Below are 18,122 nucleotides of genomic sequence, written 5' to 3'. Positions count from 1 at the left end.
GGTGGGGCGGGGCGGGCGGGGGTGGGGCGGGGCGAGCGGGGGTGGGGCGGGTATAACATAAAATCCACACCCACTCCACCAACCCTTGCAGGTACAATTTTAATCCCAATCCCCACCCCATCCCCGTCAAACCTAGACCAATCCCTGCCCCAATTGGGCGGGGATGGGGCTGGTCTCCTACTTGACCCGCCCCAGTGTCATCCCTAGGCTGATAAGAGCCTAAGAGGATGAGTGTTTTCGGCTGTGGATATGTGGTCATCTCTATATCTATTGACATGTTGATGGATGGACTGTGATCTTTTTTTGTTATTTTTGTTTTGAAGGGAGAAGGGAGGGGGTGACGATAAAGGAGGGAGGAGTGAAGAGTGTAAACGTCGGGTTATGATTTAAATATTGTCCATATAATGAAACCTAGGGTAGAGATGACTAATGGGCCCGTGAGTGTTTTTTTAGAGAGAAAACTTCCCACGAGGCCTATTACTATTAACAACACAACTAGTATTAAGACCCGTACATAATGCACTGGAGTATTTTTCCTAAAATTAGGGTGAAAATATTTAACTCGTTCATCTATCAAATAGATGATATAAAAGTTAGGAATAAAAAAAATAAATATATACATATATGAAAATCACGACTTAAAACACCAGTAATTTCGAGAGTAATAAAGTAAAAAGAATACCTCCGACGACCCACCCGCACGTGTTGACGACATCTTTGGTCAGAAAATCAAAAAGCTCGTCGAAATTCTCGTCGGTCCGGGTGGATAGATAGTCGCAGGACCGAGAAAAAAAGCAGTTGTCTTGGTCATGGATGTCCGCCGACCATATGGTCAGTTTGAAATGCCAGATACTTGGTTTTCTTCTTGCCGAATTTCAGAAAACGAAAATTTTTCACAAAAAACCATTTGCCTCTTATCGAACGATTTTCCTCGATTTTCCACGTAGTACTCCAAAGCTGCGGCATAACGTTGATGAGAAACCAAAGTTTGGATAAAATTCGACATCTTCTCTCGAGGGTTAGCGGAGTTCATACGGTTAGTGAGGTTAGTGATAAGAGCCTAAGAGGAGTGTTCTCGGCTGTGGATATGTGGTCATCTCTATATCTGTTGACAGGTTGATGGATGGACTGTGATTTTTTTTTGTTATTTTTGTTATGAAGGGAGAAAGGAGGGGTGAGGAGGGAGGAGTGTAAACGTCGTGTTATGATTTAAATATTGTCCATATAATAAAACCTAGGCTAGAGATGACAGATGGACCTATGAGTGTTTTTTTTAGAAGAGAAAACTTCCACGAGGCCTATTACTATTAACAACACAACTAGTATTAATACCCGTACATAATGCACGGGAGTATTTCCTCTAAGATCAGGGTGAAAATATTTAACTCGTTCATCTATCAAATAAATGATATAAATATAAATCAAGAAGGAATTGAATATTTTATAATTAGCATTTTTTGATCAATGAAGGATATAAAAGTAATTTTACAGAAGGACATTGTATCTCATCCCTTGGTTTATATAATAGAGATTATCAAATATGTTATAATCATAAGTTTTATGGGTTATGCTATATGCAGCCCTAAGGGCTGCATATAAGACATAAATACATTGCTTAAAATGGAATTTAGTTGTAAATTCATGACAAAAGTTTGCATTAAATCTATGTAATAAATGATTAGTTAATGATTGTTTTTTTCCATTTTTAGCTTCTTATATGCAGCCCTTAGGGCTGCATTTAGCTTTTTCCTAAGTTTTATAATTGATTTTAGAGAACGTATTGTGTCGGACTCGTCCGACACAACACTCTCATCGGACGAGCAACAACGCAACGCGCGCGACTTATTAAAGACCGAAAAAATAAAAAAAACAAAAAAAACAAGAAAACACTTTCATCCCCTTCATCCGCTTCATCCGCCATTGTTCAAGAACAAAAACATATCCAACACTTCTACTTTCTCACTACAAATCTAGTTCCACTACTGAAATCTAGTTCGTTACAAATTGAACAAGAATGTCAGCCGAAGATTTGAATTCACAAATCGCAAGTTCGTTACAAATTGATCTGGGCAATGAGAATACTCAAAGAGATCTCACATTACAAATTGAACTAAACAATGAAAACCGTAACACAGATATCACATCAGAAAAAAAAAGAAAGAAATTACATGAAGAATCAGCTGGAATACAAGACAAAGTAACATGTGTATGTCTAAATTTATTTTCAATTGCATTTACTCATTTTCAGTTATAATTTTGATTGTATCAGTTAGTATGCATAAAATTACCTTTTACATTGCAACAAAAGTCTATTTTTCACTCATTAACTTCTTTTTCAGTTAGACTTAATTAGTTTTCAGTTAGACTTATTAAGTGTTCAGTTAGAGTACTTTAGTTTTCAGTTAATATAGTTTTCAGTTAGACTTAATTAGTTTTCAGTTGGACTTATTACCTCTTCAGTTAAACTTATTTACGCTTCAGTTAGACTTATATACTCTTCCGTTAGACTTATTTACTCTTCAGTTAGACTGATTCAGATAGACTTATTAAGTGTTCAGTTAGAGTAATTTAGTTTTCAGTTAGACTTATTTACTCTTCAGTTAGACTTATTAAGTGTTCAGTTAGAGTAACTTAGTTTTCAGTTAGACTTATTAACTCTTCAGTTAGACTTATTTACATTTCAGTTAGACTGATTCAGTTAGACTGATTCAGTTAGACTAATTTAGTTTTCAGTTAGACTTAGTTAGTTTTCAGTTAGACTTAGTTAGTTTTCAGTTAGACTTATTAACTCTTCAGTTAGACTTATTTTCTTTTCAGTTAGCCTTATTTGCTCTTCAGTTAGACTGATTCATAGACTGATTCATTTAGACTAATTTAGTTTTCAGTTAGACTTTTTTAGTTTTCAGTTAGACTTTTCAACTCTTCAGTTAGACTTATTTAGTTTTCAGTTAGACTTATTTGCTCTTCAGTTAGACATATTCAGTTACACTAATTTAGTTTTCAGTTAGACTGATTCAGTTTTCAGTTAGACTTATTTAGTTTTCAGTTAGACTTATTTTCTTTTCAGTTGGTCCTTAATTTATTTCATTTAGTATAATTATTCTTTCATTTGATACTATTACAATCATTTCAGCTACACTTGTTTAGTTTTCAGTTAGTGCTTTTGTTCTTTAAGTTAGTGCCTTATTTTTTGCAATGAACTCAACAGCTGAACATGAATATCTCAAGTACATCAATGACGAAAATATCAGTAGCAGTTTAATAGGGAGACATGTTACAGATCACAAAGATGGTTACAACTTGTATCAAGCACACTCAAGAGCATTAGGATTTAGTATTAGGAAACAAACTCTAAGGAGGAGGAGAATTGATAATTCAATATACGAATTCTACTTGGTTTGCTCAAAGGAAGGAGGCTCAAAATCAACAAACAAAATAACAGAACCAAAAGAAAAAGACACACAACAAGAAAAACCTGTTCAGATACCAGATGTTGAGCAGCCAACCAACAAAAGAAAGGAAAGAGTAGTCAATGAAACAAGAACAGCATGCAAAGCCATGGTCAGATTTAAGCAAGAAAAACCTGGTGAAGACTTTGTTGTAGTAGCTCATGAGTTGCAGCACAACCATGAGTTGGTAATACAACAAGAAATACATCATCTGAAATCAGAAAGGAAGATAACTGAACAAAAAGGACAACTAATACAAACAATGGTTGAATCTGGCATAAAGCCAATGCATGCATACAACTTTTTGTGTCATGAGGCTGGATCAGAAGAAGTAGTGGGCCACACAAAAAGGGACCATCTAAACTATATCACACAGTACAGAACAAGATTGGTTGAAGGAAAGGATATGCAGAGTGTGTTGGACTTACTTCAGCAAAGAGCGGATGATGATCCTGCATTCTTCTACAGGCTGAAATTTGGGGAACATAACAACATCGTCAGCTACTTTTGGCGAGATTCAATGATGTTGGAGGACTTCAAAGCATATGGAGATGTTATGATATTTGACACAACATATAGGACAAACAAATATGGACTGATATGTGCACCATTTGTTGGCATAAATTGCCATTGGAAAACAAAATGTTTGCATGTGCTTTCATAACTAATGAAAAGGAAGAGAGCTTTGAATGGCTACTAGAAACATTCAAGAGAGCAATGTGCCAACAAGAGCCAAAGACAATTTTCACTGATCAAGATAAGGCAATGGGCAATGCAATTGAAAAGGTATTTTTCAGTTAGAATTATTTAGTTTTCAGTTAGAATTATTAGTCTTCAGTTTGAGTTAATTATTTATAATTCAGTTAGACCTATTTAGTTTTCATTTAGACTCATTAATTTTTCAGATAGCCTTATTTACTTTTTAGTTACACTAATTTACTTCTCAGTTAGACTAATTTACTTTTCAGTTAGACTCATTGAGTTTTCAGTTAGACGTATTTAGTTTTAAGTTAGACTCATTGAGTTTTCAGTTAGACTTATTTAGTTTTCAGTTAGCTAATTTAGTTGTTAGTTAGACTCATTGAGTTTTAAGTTAGACTCATTTAGTTGTCAGTTAGACTCATTTAGTTGTCAGTTAGACTCATTGAGTTTTCAGTTAGACTCATTTATTTCCACTATTTCAGTTAGACTTCTTTCTTTTTCAGTTAGACGTCTTGATTATTCAGGTAGACTTAGTTAATTTTCAGTTAGACTTATTTAGTTGTCAGTTACACTTATTTACTTTTCAGTTAGACAAATTTACTTTTCAATTAGACTTATTTAGTTTTCAGTTAGACTTATTTAGTTTTCAGTTAGACTCATTTAGTTTTTATTTGGGCTTCATATTACTTCTTTTTGTCTAATGAAATTTTCAGTTAGCATTTACACTGTTTTCAGTTAGACTTCTTAATTTTTCAGTTGGTCTTCATATTATTTCTTTACCTTTTAAATTAGATTCACAAGCATTCAAATGAAAGTGATTTCTAGCATAATATGTACTATCTTAAATCAGGTTTTCCCAAATACAAGACATAGGCTTTGCCTTTGGCATATAGAGAAGAACTTTGTAAGCCACTTCGGATCCCTCAAGACCAATGAAGACTTCAAGAACATGTTCAAGAACTGTTTGATGGGGTGTCAAAATGAATCAGGCTTTGAAGAATTGTGGGCGAAAATGATGGAATTGTATGGACACGAGAAAAAAAATGGTTCGAGCAAGTATATGATCAGAGACACAAGTGGTGCACCGCATTAAACAGGGATATGTTTTCAGCTGGAATCTTATCATCACAAAGAAGTGAAGTCACAAATAAGGCAATATCATTCAATGCAAAAGCAACAACAAACCTGTTTGAATTCTATCATATATTTGAGCAAACAGTGAAACGATGGAGAAGCAATGAAACTAGTGACAATTCCGGAACAGAACTGAACGTCCCAAAGCCGTCAAATCCAAATCAAAGCTTCTGAAACATGCAGCTGATGTATACACACTAGCACTATATAATGACTTTGAAACAGAGTATGAGTGGGCAATGGCATCATTTTTACGAGCATTTGCAACAGAAAACTCACAGCTGAAGTTGTTTGAAGTCTCACCAGAAGAAGATTTCAGCAATTCACATACAGTAGCATACGATGAGGCGACAACAGAATTAGTGTGCTCATGTCAATGCTTCACAGAGACGGGGATGCTTTGCTTTCACATAATAAGGGTCATGCACATGTTCAGCATATTTCAAATACCACAACAATATATCCTTAAGAGATGGACAAGACTTGCAAAGTCAGCAGTATGGGAGAATGTTCAAGGTTAGTGAAATAAATCAATATGACTAACTGACAAATGAAAGCAACTAACTGAAAAACTGAAGACTCCAACTGAAACAATTAACTGATCACCTGAAAGATTTAATTAGTGAACTGAAAAAAAAAGGCTCCAGCTGAAACATTACTATAACTAACTGATAAATTAATGTTACTACCAGAACATTAATTGGGGGTTTTCTTTGTGTGTGGGAGGGGGAATATTAGTATTGGGGGTTTTGGGGGTGTGGGGTTTAACACTTAACTAACTGAAACAATTAACACACCACCTGAAAGAATTTCTAAGCTATCTGAAAATTTTAGTTAGTCAAATGAACTAATTGACTAAGAAACATTTATTAAAGCAGACAAGGACCAAAGCCAAAATGCACAGTTGTGGACACCATGGAGACATGCAATAACCAAGAATTTCTACAACCTAGTGTCAATATGTCAATCAAATGAGGATGCAAGAACATTATGTGACAAGTCGTTGAAGGAATTATACAAATCAGTGAAAGAAGTTTTCAAGACTGATCAACAAAAACAACAAGAAATCGAAGATGAAGAACTACGAAGACAAACAGTTGAAAATCCTGAAGTGATAAAGACAAAAGGAAGACCACCAAAGGGAAACAAGAGAGTAAAAGGACATTTTGAGAAGCGTAAAATGAAGACAAGGCATCCGAACGAATATGGAACAAAAACCCCAAATGTACCTCAAGTTGAATAGTGTTCAAATAATATTAGTTTTCAATTGTATTCCACTCAGTAATTGTATTGAAATTTACACTTGTTTATTCCTAAGCTACTCGAAATTCATAATATTAGTATTTATTGACCTTCAGTTAGACTTGTTTATTTTTCAGCTAGTCTTTCTAGTGCTTCACTTAGACGTGTTTACTTTTAAGCTTATATTAATTCAGTTTCAGTTAGACTTGTGTCTTTTTCAGCTAGTCTTAATGATGCTTCAGTTAGACTTATTTATTTCTCAGCTTATCTTTATACTGCTTCAGTTAGACTTGTGTCTTTTTCAGCTAGTCTTAATGATGCTTCAGTTAGACGTATTTATTTTTCAGCTTGTATTAATTGTACTTCAATTAGACTTGTGTATATTTCTGCTTCAGTTAGACTTATTTGATTTTCAGCCTCTATTAATTACGCTTCAGTTAGACTTGTGTAGTTTTCAGCTAGTGTTAAATTTCCTTCAGTCAGACTTATTTATTTTTCAGCTAGTATTAATTGTGCTTCAGCTAGACTTCTTTATTTTTCAGCTAGTGTTTATAGAGCTTCAGTTAGACTTGTTTATTTTTCAGTTAGACTTAACAACTCTTCAGTTAGACTTGTTTGTTTTTCAGCTACTATTTACAGTGTATAAGTTAGACTTAAAATTTATATTTACAAATATATGTCATACACTTATTATTATGAGTTAGATTTTTCATTTTTCAGTTGGTATTTGTATTTTTCCAATTAATTTTCAAACAACTACATTTTTACACAAATGTATTCCATTCAAAGTAAGTGTAAATGTACAATTCATTAAAGAACACAGATATAAAATGTAAAATGAGTTCTGTGCTATTTGTACTGTACATTGCAAAATTCAATGGTTTCTATTTCTACTGTACATTATAATAATAATAAAAAAAAGTTTGGCACCTAACAATAATGAAATTTCAACAGTTGCTCTATTTTCACTTTGTCTCCAAAATTATTATTCAACACATCTTCTACTTTCGCCTCATGATCCCTCCTTCGCCGTAAAATGTGTGCTTCTTTTCTATTCGTCTTCTTTGATCGATTAAATGCTAATTTATCTAGAACAGCCTCTTTATCCTTCCTTATCTTCTGTCTTGCCATCAGTTCAGGTTTCTTTGCAGACCAAACATAACAGTCATGCTTCACTTTCTCTCTCAGTTTGTTTAAAGGATGGTCCACAAGACGAAGAGCAAGCCTACACCGCTCAAGGTTTTTGGTGGCTGCCTAAAAAATAAAAAAATCAAAACTATTAAAAAAGGTTCAAAAATGTAACAATTACAAAATAAAACTAACTGAAAATAAACAACAACATCAACTAGTCTTTATAGTGCTTCATTGTTTTTCAGGTAGTCCTTATAATGCTTTCAGCTAGTAATGATTGTGTTTCAGTTAGACTTGATTGTTTTTCAGCTAGTATTTATTATGTTTCAGTTAGACTTGTTTATTTCTAAGCTAGTCTTTACAGTGCTTCAGTTAGACTTCATTATTTCTCAGCTAGTCTTTATAATGCTTCAGTTAGACATCTTTGTTTTTCAGCTAGTCTTTCAAGTCCTTCACTAACTGGCTATCATACCTTTTTCTATTAAAAAACTTTCAAAAACAGAAATGTAACAAGCAAAATAAAGTAATCATACCCTTTTAAGGTCAACAAGTGCAGCATGGTTAGTATTTTGACCGTCATACAGCTCCATGGTTTTGATTGCATAGACACCACAATCAAAATTGTTGTCCTTGCTTCTCCAAGGGAAGTAAAGAGTTGATGTTTGCCAATGGTGGAGACGATCAAAATCACGACATCTCATAGTCTCTTTCATAAAAGAATCAAAAGCACGACACTGCATTTGAAGATCAAAAAAAAAAACAACAATTAAAAAACAAGTAATAAAATGGAACAAAAAAAAAAATACAAATGCTCATAAAAAGGTACTTACAAAGTATGTAAGACCGTTAAATTCCTCATGCTTATATCTATCAATGTCCTTCATGTCTGTACGATTGTCAATATTTTCAATCCTTTTTGCTTTCTTGTTCAGCACCAAGACAGTATAATGATCATCCTTGTGAACAGGAACAAAAATCTGGAAGATAAACATAAGATGCAAAAGCAATAAGTCTACCTGACAGAGAACAAAAAACAAAATGAAATACTAAAAACACTAGCTGAACTAAAAACATACACTAACTGAAAACATAAACTAGGACTAACTGACAAGTAACATACACTAACTGAAAGAGAAAATTACACTAACTGAACAAATAAAAAAATAGTTAACAATAATACAACTAACCAGTTCAGCTTCTCGAATATCATTGCGTGGAAATGATTTCACCCATGAAGAAATAGCTTCCTTACATTTCTTGTAGAATAAATCATCATCTTTTGTAATAAGCTTTTTCTTGTTTTCTTCCCATTCCTTAAACTTCTGATCATACTGCCTAGTGCCCTCCAGGTTCTTCAAAATAATCTCATTTTCAGCAATCTCACTCTCAAACTGAACCTTTTTTACCTTCTCAGCACACAACCAATTGATATAGTTCTACAACAAAAGAAAATAGATATTATGACAAACTGAAACATTAAGTTTAGTTTTCAGTTAGACTTTTTAAAATGTCAGTTAGATTTATTTACTTTTCAGTTAGACTTATTTAGTTTTCAGTTAGACTCATTAAGTTTTCAGTTAGACTCATTAAGTTCTCAGTGAGACTCATTAAGTTTTCAGTGAGACTTATTTACTTCTCAGTTAGACAAATTTACTTTTCAGTTAGACTCATTTAGTTTTCAGTTAGACTTATTAAGTTTTCAGTAAGACTCATTAAGTTCTCAGTGAGACTCATTAAGTTTTCAGTGAGACTTATTTTCTTCTCAGTTAGACAAATTTACTTTTCAGTTAGACTCATTTAGTTTTCAGTAAGACTCATTAAGTTTTCAGTTAGACTCATTAAGTTTTCAGTTAGACTCATTAAGCTTTCAGTTAGACTTATTAAGCTTTCAGTTAGACTTATTTACTTCTCAGTTAGAGTAATTTACTTTTCAGTTAGACTCATTTAGTTTTCAGTTAGACTTCTTTATTTTTCAGTTACACTTATTTATTATTCAGCTAGACTTATTAAGTTTTCAGTTACACTTATTTACTTTTTATTAGACTGAAAACATAATATGACCAACTGAAAAACATAACATGACAAACTGAAAAACAGAAGATGACCAACTGACAAAATAATATGACCAAATGAAAACAAACATATAAAACTAAGCAATAACAACACTTACAAAAGGCATAATATTAAACCAAAATCTCCTTGTTGCAGAAGGTGATTCCTCTTCTTGCCTATTGAACATGAAGACGCATCCGTCAATAACTCCACTTGTCAGCCAACCTTGACGAGGCATGCTAATTAAGTCGAATTTGTACAGCTGAACCGCATAGTTGCTATGAGGATTATCAAAATCCACAATGAGATCACTTGTAAGTTCACTTTGCATAATGTCATTTTTCATCTTCACTTCCTCAGAATCTGTATCCAATGACATATATGCAACATCTTCATACTCATTGTAAAATAGATAATCAACCAGCAACCTCTGGTCAGGAGACAGATCACTCAAATATCTATTATAATGCTGCAAACTTCGACATAATATTATGCCATGGTTGTTGACAGGAACAGCATGCAAACCAGGCGTAGAAGATGAAACAACACCAGCTTCATTCTCATCCTCTTTTTTTAGCCTTGTGAGATGATGATTCAACTCCATGATCAGCAATCCTATCAATCAGGTCCTCCAAACCTTCATCGTCATAATCATCACCTGGTTCCTTAACTCTCACAACTTTCCCAACTTTCTCTGAAGAAGGGTCATAGTCCCACCCCTTCAATAATTCAGGTGTTGAAGGGATTTCTGACTTTAATTGTTTCTGAGGTTTGTAGGATTTGTATGATGATTGATCAGAATAAGAGCCATCACCCTGCATTCAATTAAAATATTAAAAAAGGATGACAGATATACTAACTGAAAGATAAACATACACTAACTGAAAATAAAACAGATACTAAATGACAAGAAACATAAACCAAATGAAAATTAAACAATTACTAACTGACAAGAATGATACACTAACTGAAACATAACATAATACTAACTGACAAAAAAGAAACACTAACTGACATGAAACTTACACTAACTCAAACATAAACTGATACTAACTGACAACAAACAACATACACTAACTGAAATAAAAGATATACTAAATGACAAGAAACATACACTAACTGAAACAGAAAAATAAAAAAACAGAAACTAAAACTATACTTACTCGAGGATATTTTACATTTACTGGAGTGATGATTGGAATTGAACTTCCAACACCCTCACCACTCTCTGCACTGTATGGAAGATCCTCAACAACAGGACTAGGAGTTAATAGTTGGAATGAAGGGGCATCGAAATCAGCAATGTTTTTCTCTTTTAGCAGAAGAATCAACTCTCCAAGACTTTCTGCTATATACATTCTCAACTGCTTCAACAACAGGAGGAGGAGGAGGAGGAGGAGTTGGAGTACGAAGATCAACAATATCAATACCAGCAGCGGTGCGAGTAGGGACGTGTGTAGAAATTTTACACTTATCCTTATCCTTAGCCCCTTTGACTTGATCATCATCAGCATTCCTCCTCTTCCTATCAGCTTCCTTTGGTTGTTCTTTCTCAACATCTTAATTCAAAAACAAAAAAAAAAAAAAAATATAAAAAGTTCCATTTGATATTTATATGATATTCAGTTGGTATTAAGACTATTTCAGTTAGATATCAAAATTTTCAGTTGGTCTGAATATTCTTTCAGTTTGACTTGTTTATTGTTCAGGTAGTCTTTATAGTCCTTCAGTTAGACTTGTTTATTTTTTCAGCTAGTCTTTATAATACTTCAGTTAGACTTATTTAATCTTCCGTTAGACTTATTTACTCTTCAGTTACACTGATTAAGTTAGACTTATTAAGTGTTCAGATAGAGTAATTTAGTTTTCAGTTAGACTTTTAACTCTTCAGTTAGGCTTATTTACACTTCAGTTAGACTTATTTTCTCTTCAGTTAGACTTACTTACTCTTCAGTTAGACTAACTTAGTTTTCAGTTAGACTTATTTAGTTTTCAGTTAGACTTATTACCTCTTCAGTTAGACGTATTTACTCTTCAGTTAGACTTATTTGCTCTTCAGTTAGACTGATTCAGTTAGACTAATTTAGTTTTTAGTTGATATACTTTTCAGTTAGACTTATTTAGTTTTCAGTTAGACTTATTTTCTTTTCAGTTGGTCCTGAATTTATTTCATTTAGTATAATTATTCTTTTATTTGATACTATTACAATCATTTTCAGCTACACTTTATAATACTTCATCAATTATTGTTCAAGTAATCTTTATAGTGCTTACTTCCTATTTATTTTTAGTTCGTTTTCATATTGTTACAAACTAAAACAGTATTTCAGTTGCTATTTATAAGATATTATTTCCTTTAGAGCATCACATTTTTCAGTTGGTCTTTGAATTCTTTCAATTAGGAATAACATGAAAGAAACTTACTTCCTCCTTTCTCTCCTTCTGTAGAACCCCAGCATCCAAATCCTTATTTCCTCCTTCCTCTTTATCTCCTTGAAGACCACAATCATCATCAGCATTGCCAGTCTTCTTATTATCATCTTCCTTCGGTTCTTTCTCATTATCTTCATTCAAAAACAAAAACAATAAAAAAAAAATAAATACACAATAACTGAAAAACACAAAATCAGAAATGAATAAATTCATTGACAAACTAAAACTATTTTTCCACCAGATTAAATAAAAACAAATACAAAAAGTTTCATTTGGTATTTATATGATATTCAGCTAGTATTAATATTATTTCAGTTAGAATATCAAACTTTTCAGTTGGTCTTTTTATTCTTTCAGTTAGCTATTTAACTTTTTCATTTAAGCAAACTAAAACAATACAATAAGAAGAACTTACTTCCACCTTCCTCTCCATCTCCATGAAGACCAGCATCCTTATCTCCTACTTTGTCTTCATCTCCTTGAAGACCAGGATCACCATTATCTCCTCCTTTGTCTTCATCTCCATGAAGACCAGCATCCTTATCTACTCCTTTGTCTTCATCTCCTTGAAGACCAGGATCACCATTATCATCAGCATCATCATCCTTTCTCTCATTATAATTCTGGTGATCCTTATCATCACCATCATCATCATCATCATCATCATCATCTTCTTTATGCTGATCATCATCAGCATTCATCTTCTTCTCATCCTCCTCTCCTTCTTTTTCATCATCTTCATTCAAAACATAAAAAAACAACTAAATACACATAAACTGAAACAATGTTTCCAACAGATGAAAAAAAAAAATAAACTGAAAAAATCCAGCAATCAAATGAAAACTTAAGTGAATTGAAAAAATTCATTTAGTATTCATCTCATTTTCAGCTGGTGCTCATATTATTTCAGTTAGACTGTCAAAGTTTTCAGTTGGTCATTTTATTCTTTCAGTTAGAGTATCAAAGTTAGCTATTTCACTTCTTCAGTTAAACATTTCTTTCACTTAGAGTCTAAAATTTTTATTCCAACCAGATTACAAAACTACAACATGAAAATAATATAATGAAAGGAACTTACTTCCTTCTTTCAAATCAACTCCATGAACACCAGAATCCAAATCAGGAACATTTTCAATTCTTCCAAACTCCAATTCAACAGGCCGCTTCACCAATAGTGAAATTGTAGGATCAACTTTGTTTGCACTGTCTTTCGCTTCCAAATGACGCTTGCATATGTCGTCAATTTGACTCAGAAAATCTGGGTTAAATACTTCACTATCATCCAGAGAAATACTGTCTTGAGACAGCTTCTCGCCTTCCTCCCGAATATTCTGGGCAATCTCCAAATTCACTTGACAGAATGCAAGCGCATTCCTCTTCAACTTGTGCATGTTCTTCACATATTCCTTCAATTAAAAGAGCAAAATAGAATAAACAAACAAATCAATATGATGATGACACAGAAACAACATAAACAGAAAAATAAGGACCATCTGAAAGAATCAAACTATCAAATGAAAACTTAAATGAAATATAAATAAACTTATTTAGTTTTCAGTTACACTAATTTAGTTTCCAGATAGACTTATTTAGTTTTCAGTTAGACTTATTTACTTTTCAGTTAGACTTATGTACTCTTCAGTTAGACTTATGTACTCTTCAGTTAGACTTTTTTAGTTTTCAGTTAGACTTATGTACTCTTCAGTTAGACTTCTTTAATTTTCAGTTAGACTTATTTACTTCTCAGCTAGACTTATTTACTTCCAAGTTAGACTTATTAAGTTTTCAGTTAGACTAATATAATTTTCAGTTAAACTTATTAACTCTTCAGTTACATAGTTTCAGTTAGACTTCTTTATTTCTAAGTTACACTTCTTTACTTTTAAGTTAGTCTTATTTGCTCTTCAGCTAGAACTGACATTATTTCAGTTAGAGGTCAACAGTCTTCACTTAGAGTTCAAGAGTAAAAAAAATAAAAACATAACATAAATGAAACTCACAGGAACATCAAGAGCATCTATTTCTTCATCAGTCATCAAACTATGAGGAAGATCCATGATAAGCTGCCTAGTTGAAGGTGATGGACCCTCAACCACCTTAATTATAGGAGAACCAGACTTCCTACTAGCAACACTAACACTGGGAGTTTTAAACTCAACCTTCTGTTTTTCACGCTTCACCGGCAGAATAAAATCCATGTTGATCTCAAACTGCTTCACAACATCAGTCAAATCCTTCTCATCCTGCCAATAACTGATAAATGGCTTACTGACATTTGAATAATCCAGATTACGACACTTGAAGTTGTGAATAACAGCAAGAGTCAAAGCGCTGACGCATCCCCGAAGCTTGAATGATACTTTCTTCTGTCCAAGCTCAATCTTCTTAATCATAATAGACTGATGACAGTCCAAAACAGCAGCACAAAGACTTCTCAATATATATCCACACCAGTCATAACTTGAAATTGCAGATACATCTTCTAAACTCTTGGCACATTTCAGCACAGGCCCTAAATCAGCTATAGGACATAGAAGCTTGGACAACGAAAAGATAACAAATAACTTCTTGAAATCATCCCCGGATTCATATTTCTTAAACAAATCATCCCAATTTTTTCTACCAATATATACCTTCTTGGGATCAGAAATACCAAGAAACCTATGCCAATCCTTCCTGGCACTTCCAGCCTCTATCTGACTACCTTTCCTCCTAAAGGCGTCATCATCTATAACCTCTACTGCTCTATCTGACACAGGTAACCCCAAAACATCACTAATGGTAAACTTATTAAAAATCAGTTTACCATTCTTTGTTGAAAACATCATTCCAGATGCATTGTAATTTAACAACACCTCCAAATTCAGATTAGGACAAAACTTCTTTATCCTAATATCTAAGAGACTCCCAAACCCAATATCCCTAATGTCTCTTTTTTGCTCATCACTCAAATTACTAACCACTTCATTTAAATGGGAATAGTCTGACAATACTTGTAGATTAATTGACTTTATTTCTTGCTCAGTGAAATTCCTAACAAAAGTGAACAAAAATAACTTTAAAACATAAAAAAAAAAACACAATCATATAATATAAAACGAGAATAATGAAAAAAACATACGATCTATCAAATGTGTCTTTCTGTTGATCGGGATTAGATCTTGAAAATGAAAACTTGATTGGTGATAAATCAGATTTGCCTTTCTTCTTAGACAAGGATTTATCACATCTGAAAGAAACAAAGTTTAATCAAACAATAAAAACTGAAAAAAAAACAGCATCAACTGAAAAAATACAAAGATCAACTGAAAGAATACAACATCAACTAAAAGCAGACCACCATCAACTGAAACAATAGCCTAGATTATTTTTAAGGTAGTCTATATAGTTCTTCAGTTAGACTTCTTTGTGTTTCAGATAGTCTATATAGTGCTTCAGTTAGACTTGTTTGCATTTCAGCTTATATAGATTGTGCTTCAGTTAGACTAGTTTATTTTTCAGTTACTCTTTACAGTCCTTCAAAGTAACTTCTTTATTTTTCAGCTAGTATTTGTTGTGCTTCAAGTAGCCTTGTTTATTTTTCAGCTAGTCTACATAGTGCTTCAGTTAGACTTATTTGTTTTTCAGATAGTCTAATTAGTGCTTCAGTTAGACTTGTTTATTTTTCAGCTAGTCTATATAGTGCTTCAGTTAGACTTGTTAATTTTTCAGATAGTCTATATAGTGCTTCAGTTAGACTTGTTTGTTTCTCAGATAGTCTCTACAGTCATTCAAAGTAACTTCATTATTGTGCTTCACTTAAACTTGTTGCTTTATCAGCTAGTCCTTATTATTTCATTTAGTATAATTATTCTTTCATTTCATTCTATTCCAATTACACTTAAAATTTTCATTGAAAATTTACATTACTTCAGTTAGACTTGTTTCTTTTATCAGTTAGTCAATATAGTGCTTCAGATACACTTGTTCGGTTTTCAGCTAGTATATAAAGTGCTTCAGATAACTTGTTGGTTTTCAGCTAGTATATAAAGTGCTTCAGATAGACTTGTTCGTTTTCAGCTAGTATATAAAGTGCTTCAGATAGACTTGTTCGATTTTCAGCTAGTATAGAAATGCTTCAGATAGACTTGTTCGTTTTCAGCTAGTATATAAAGTGCTTCAGATAGACTTGTTCGTTTTTCACCTAGTCTATATAGTGCTTCAGATAGACTTGTTTGTTTTTCAGATAGACTTATTTAGTTTTCAGTTAGGCTTATTTAGTTTTCAGTTAGACTTATTTAGATTTTAGTTAGACTTATTTAGTTTTCAGTTGGCTTATTAACTCTTCAGTTAGACTAATTTACGCTTCAGTTAGACTTATTTACTCTTCCGTTAGACTTAATTTACTCTTCAGTTAGACTGATTCAGTTAGACTTATTAAGTGTTCAGTTAGAACTTATTTACACTTCAGTTAGACTTATTTTCTCTTCAGTTAGACTTATTTACTCTTCAGTTAGACTGATTCACTTAGACTTATTTAGTTTTCAGTTAAACTTATTTAGTTTTTCAGTTAGACTTATTAACTCTTCACTTAGACTTATTTCTCTTCAGTTAGACTTATTTGCTAAACAAAATCAACTGAAAGAATATAAGAATCAACTGAAACAATACAAGAATCAACTGAAGGAATATAAATATCAACTGAAAACAACATCAACTAAAAGAATACAAGTAGCAACTGAAAGAATATTATAATCAACTGAAAGAATATATAAATATCAACTGAAAAACAACAACAACTGAAAACATGTGTATAAAACAACAAAAACTGAAACACAAACCCTAAAAACATGAAATAAATACTTTGATAAACTGAAAACATTCAAAAATAGAAAAAAAAAAATATCTAAACTACTCTAAGAACTTGAAATCTACCTTGGATCATAATCACCATCTTTGTCTTTCTTCTTCCCAGCAGTAGACACTGCCAAAATTTTTCCTGAAGATCCAAGACTCTTCACCTTCTTCGACTTCGGGCTACATTACAATTACAACAACAAAAACGCTCAAATTTTGAAAACAAAAAAAAAATTGCAGCAAAAACAAACGAAATTATACCTAGAATCATCATTCCTAATCCTCTTCACCATATTTGCGATGCAAACGTAATGGATTACGAACAAAAAAACACACTAAGTTTCAACAGCAGAGAAGCAGAGAAGCAGAGAAGCAGAGGAGCAGAAAAGTTCTAGAAATAATCAGTAAATAATATATCGGTTTCTTTGAAATGAAGAAGAATCAGTTTTAAAACTAGCGAGAATCAAGTAGAAATCCAAAAAACAGTTTCAAAATCGAAAAAAGATAATGACCTAATAACCGTTATATGTTTTTTCTAAAAATAAACAAAACTGCTGATCAACAAAAAAAAAGGAAAGCCCGCGCGTTTTTGATGGCCAGGCCCGTCCGACGGAAGCTATTGGGTCAGACGGTCTGACCCAATACTTTCACTTGATTTTATTAGCTTATCATAATTTCTCTATCTAGTGCAAAATTGAAAAATGAATTTTATGACATGATAAATTGTTTGAAAAAAATAAACTTCTGAGGAATTGAGGATAAAAGCAACCCTTAATAATAAAAATGTTAGAGATAAAAAAACGTGTATGTTGTTATCGTGACATATTATTATAAGACTTTATTATGTTCTACTTAATTTGGAGTATTAAACATTGAAATTATAGTCGATTGATGGTTGAATTGTTCTCGTATTTCATTTCAAAGGTCATGTGTTCAATTCCTAATAGCTAGCTACACGTTGTTAATATTTTATGCCTTTTACTATGTTTGTACATATGGAATGTATGAAAGACCCCAGGTAATGAGAAAAATGACATGTAAATTGTAAAGTTATTTGATATAGGTATCTTATACTCCCTCAATTTCTTTTTAATTTCGGGCATGTTCTCCCCATCTTATTTTCAGTTCAGTTTAGTTCAGTTT

General features: G+C 32.6%; 3 protein-coding genes across 4 annotated transcripts; 1 reads left to right on the top strand and 2 right to left on the bottom strand.

Moving 5' to 3' along the window:
• Positions 1 to 5,388: 5,388 nt before the first annotated feature.
• On the top strand, positions 5,389 to 6,608 carry LOC130589427 (protein FAR-RED IMPAIRED RESPONSE 1-like). 2 transcript variants are annotated; one of them, XM_057390675.1, is made up of 2 exons: positions 5,389 to 5,801; positions 6,161 to 6,608. In XM_057390675.1, the coding sequence occupies exons 1-2, from the start codon at positions 5,525 to 5,527 to the stop codon at positions 6,526 to 6,528; spliced, it is 645 nt and encodes a 214-aa protein (XP_057246658.1). In that variant the 5' UTR covers positions 5,389 to 5,524; the 3' UTR covers positions 6,529 to 6,608. The 2 variants fall into 2 exon arrangements, with proteins under 2 accessions (XP_057246658.1, XP_057246659.1); XM_057390676.1 differs by having other exon boundaries at positions 5,392 to 5,801; positions 6,164 to 6,608.
• Positions 6,609 to 7,316: 708 nt separating this feature from the next.
• Positions 7,317 to 11,015, bottom strand: LOC130592177 (uncharacterized). The gene is made up of 6 exons (XM_057396351.1): positions 10,874 to 11,015; positions 9,829 to 10,525; positions 8,846 to 9,094; positions 8,489 to 8,635; positions 8,192 to 8,392; positions 7,317 to 7,781 (listed from the first exon to the last, which is right to left on the bottom strand). The coding sequence occupies exons 2-6, from the start codon at positions 10,312 to 10,314 to the stop codon at positions 7,458 to 7,460; spliced, it is 1,407 nt and encodes a 468-aa protein (XP_057252334.1). The 5' UTR covers positions 10,315 to 10,525; positions 10,874 to 11,015; the 3' UTR covers positions 7,317 to 7,457.
• LOC130589477 (uncharacterized) lies at positions 10,440 to 17,578 on the bottom strand. Its single transcript, XM_057390746.1, has 8 exons — positions 17,058 to 17,578; positions 15,265 to 15,372; positions 14,144 to 15,176; positions 13,222 to 13,549; positions 12,559 to 12,879; positions 12,135 to 12,274; positions 10,933 to 11,269; positions 10,440 to 10,474 (listed from the first exon to the last, which is right to left on the bottom strand). Exons 3-8 carry the CDS (start codon positions 14,969 to 14,971, stop codon positions 10,440 to 10,442), a joined length of 1,989 nt encoding a protein of 662 aa, XP_057246729.1. The 5' UTR covers positions 14,972 to 15,176; positions 15,265 to 15,372; positions 17,058 to 17,578.
• Between the last annotated feature and the right edge of the window lie 544 nt (positions 17,579 to 18,122).

The sequence above is a fragment of the Beta vulgaris genome, chromosome 7 (genome assembly GCF_026745355.1).
Source record: "Beta vulgaris subsp. vulgaris cultivar EL10 chromosome 7, EL10.2, whole genome shotgun sequence".
NCBI lineage: Eukaryota > Viridiplantae > Streptophyta > Magnoliopsida > Caryophyllales > Amaranthaceae > Beta > Beta vulgaris.
The sequence above is the reverse complement of the archived record's forward strand: the minus strand, read 5'-3'. Positions and strand labels throughout refer to the sequence as shown.

What these genes read in the sequence shown, in the direction of transcription:
- LOC130589427 (XM_057390675.1), top strand. Translation starts at nt 5,525, where the DNA reads ATGGCATCATTTTTACGAGCATTTGCAACAGAAAACTCACAGCTGAAG. An exon ending in AGTATGGGAGAATGTTCAAG is followed by an intron (nt 5,802 to 6,160) that starts GTTAGTGAAATA and finishes CATTTATTAAAG; the next exon opens with CAGACAAGGACCAAAGCCAA.
- LOC130589477 (XM_057390746.1), bottom strand. Translation starts at nt 14,971, where the DNA reads ATGATGTTTTCAACAAAGAATGGTAAACTGATTTTTAATAAGTTTACC. An exon ending in TAGATGCTCTTGATGTTCCT is followed by an intron (nt 13,550 to 14,143) that starts GTGAGTTTCATT and finishes TTTTAATTGAAG; the next exon opens with GAATATGTGAAGAACATGCA. An exon ending in AGAAGGAGAGAAAGGAGGAA is followed by an intron (nt 11,270 to 12,134) that starts GTAAGTTTCTTT and finishes TTTTGAATTAAG; the next exon opens with ATGTTGAGAAAGAACAACCA.
- LOC130592177 (XM_057396351.1), bottom strand. Translation starts at nt 10,314, where the DNA reads ATGGAGTTGAATCATCATCTCACAAGGCTAAAAAAAGAGGATGAGAAT. An exon ending in TTAACGGTCTTACATACTTT is followed by an intron (nt 8,393 to 8,488) that starts GTAAGTACCTTT and finishes CTTCAAATGCAG; the next exon opens with TGTCGTGCTTTTGATTCTTT. An exon ending in CACTTGTTGACCTTAAAAGG is followed by an intron (nt 7,782 to 8,191) that starts GTATGATTACTT and finishes TTTATTTTTTAG; the next exon opens with GCAGCCACCAAAAACCTTGA.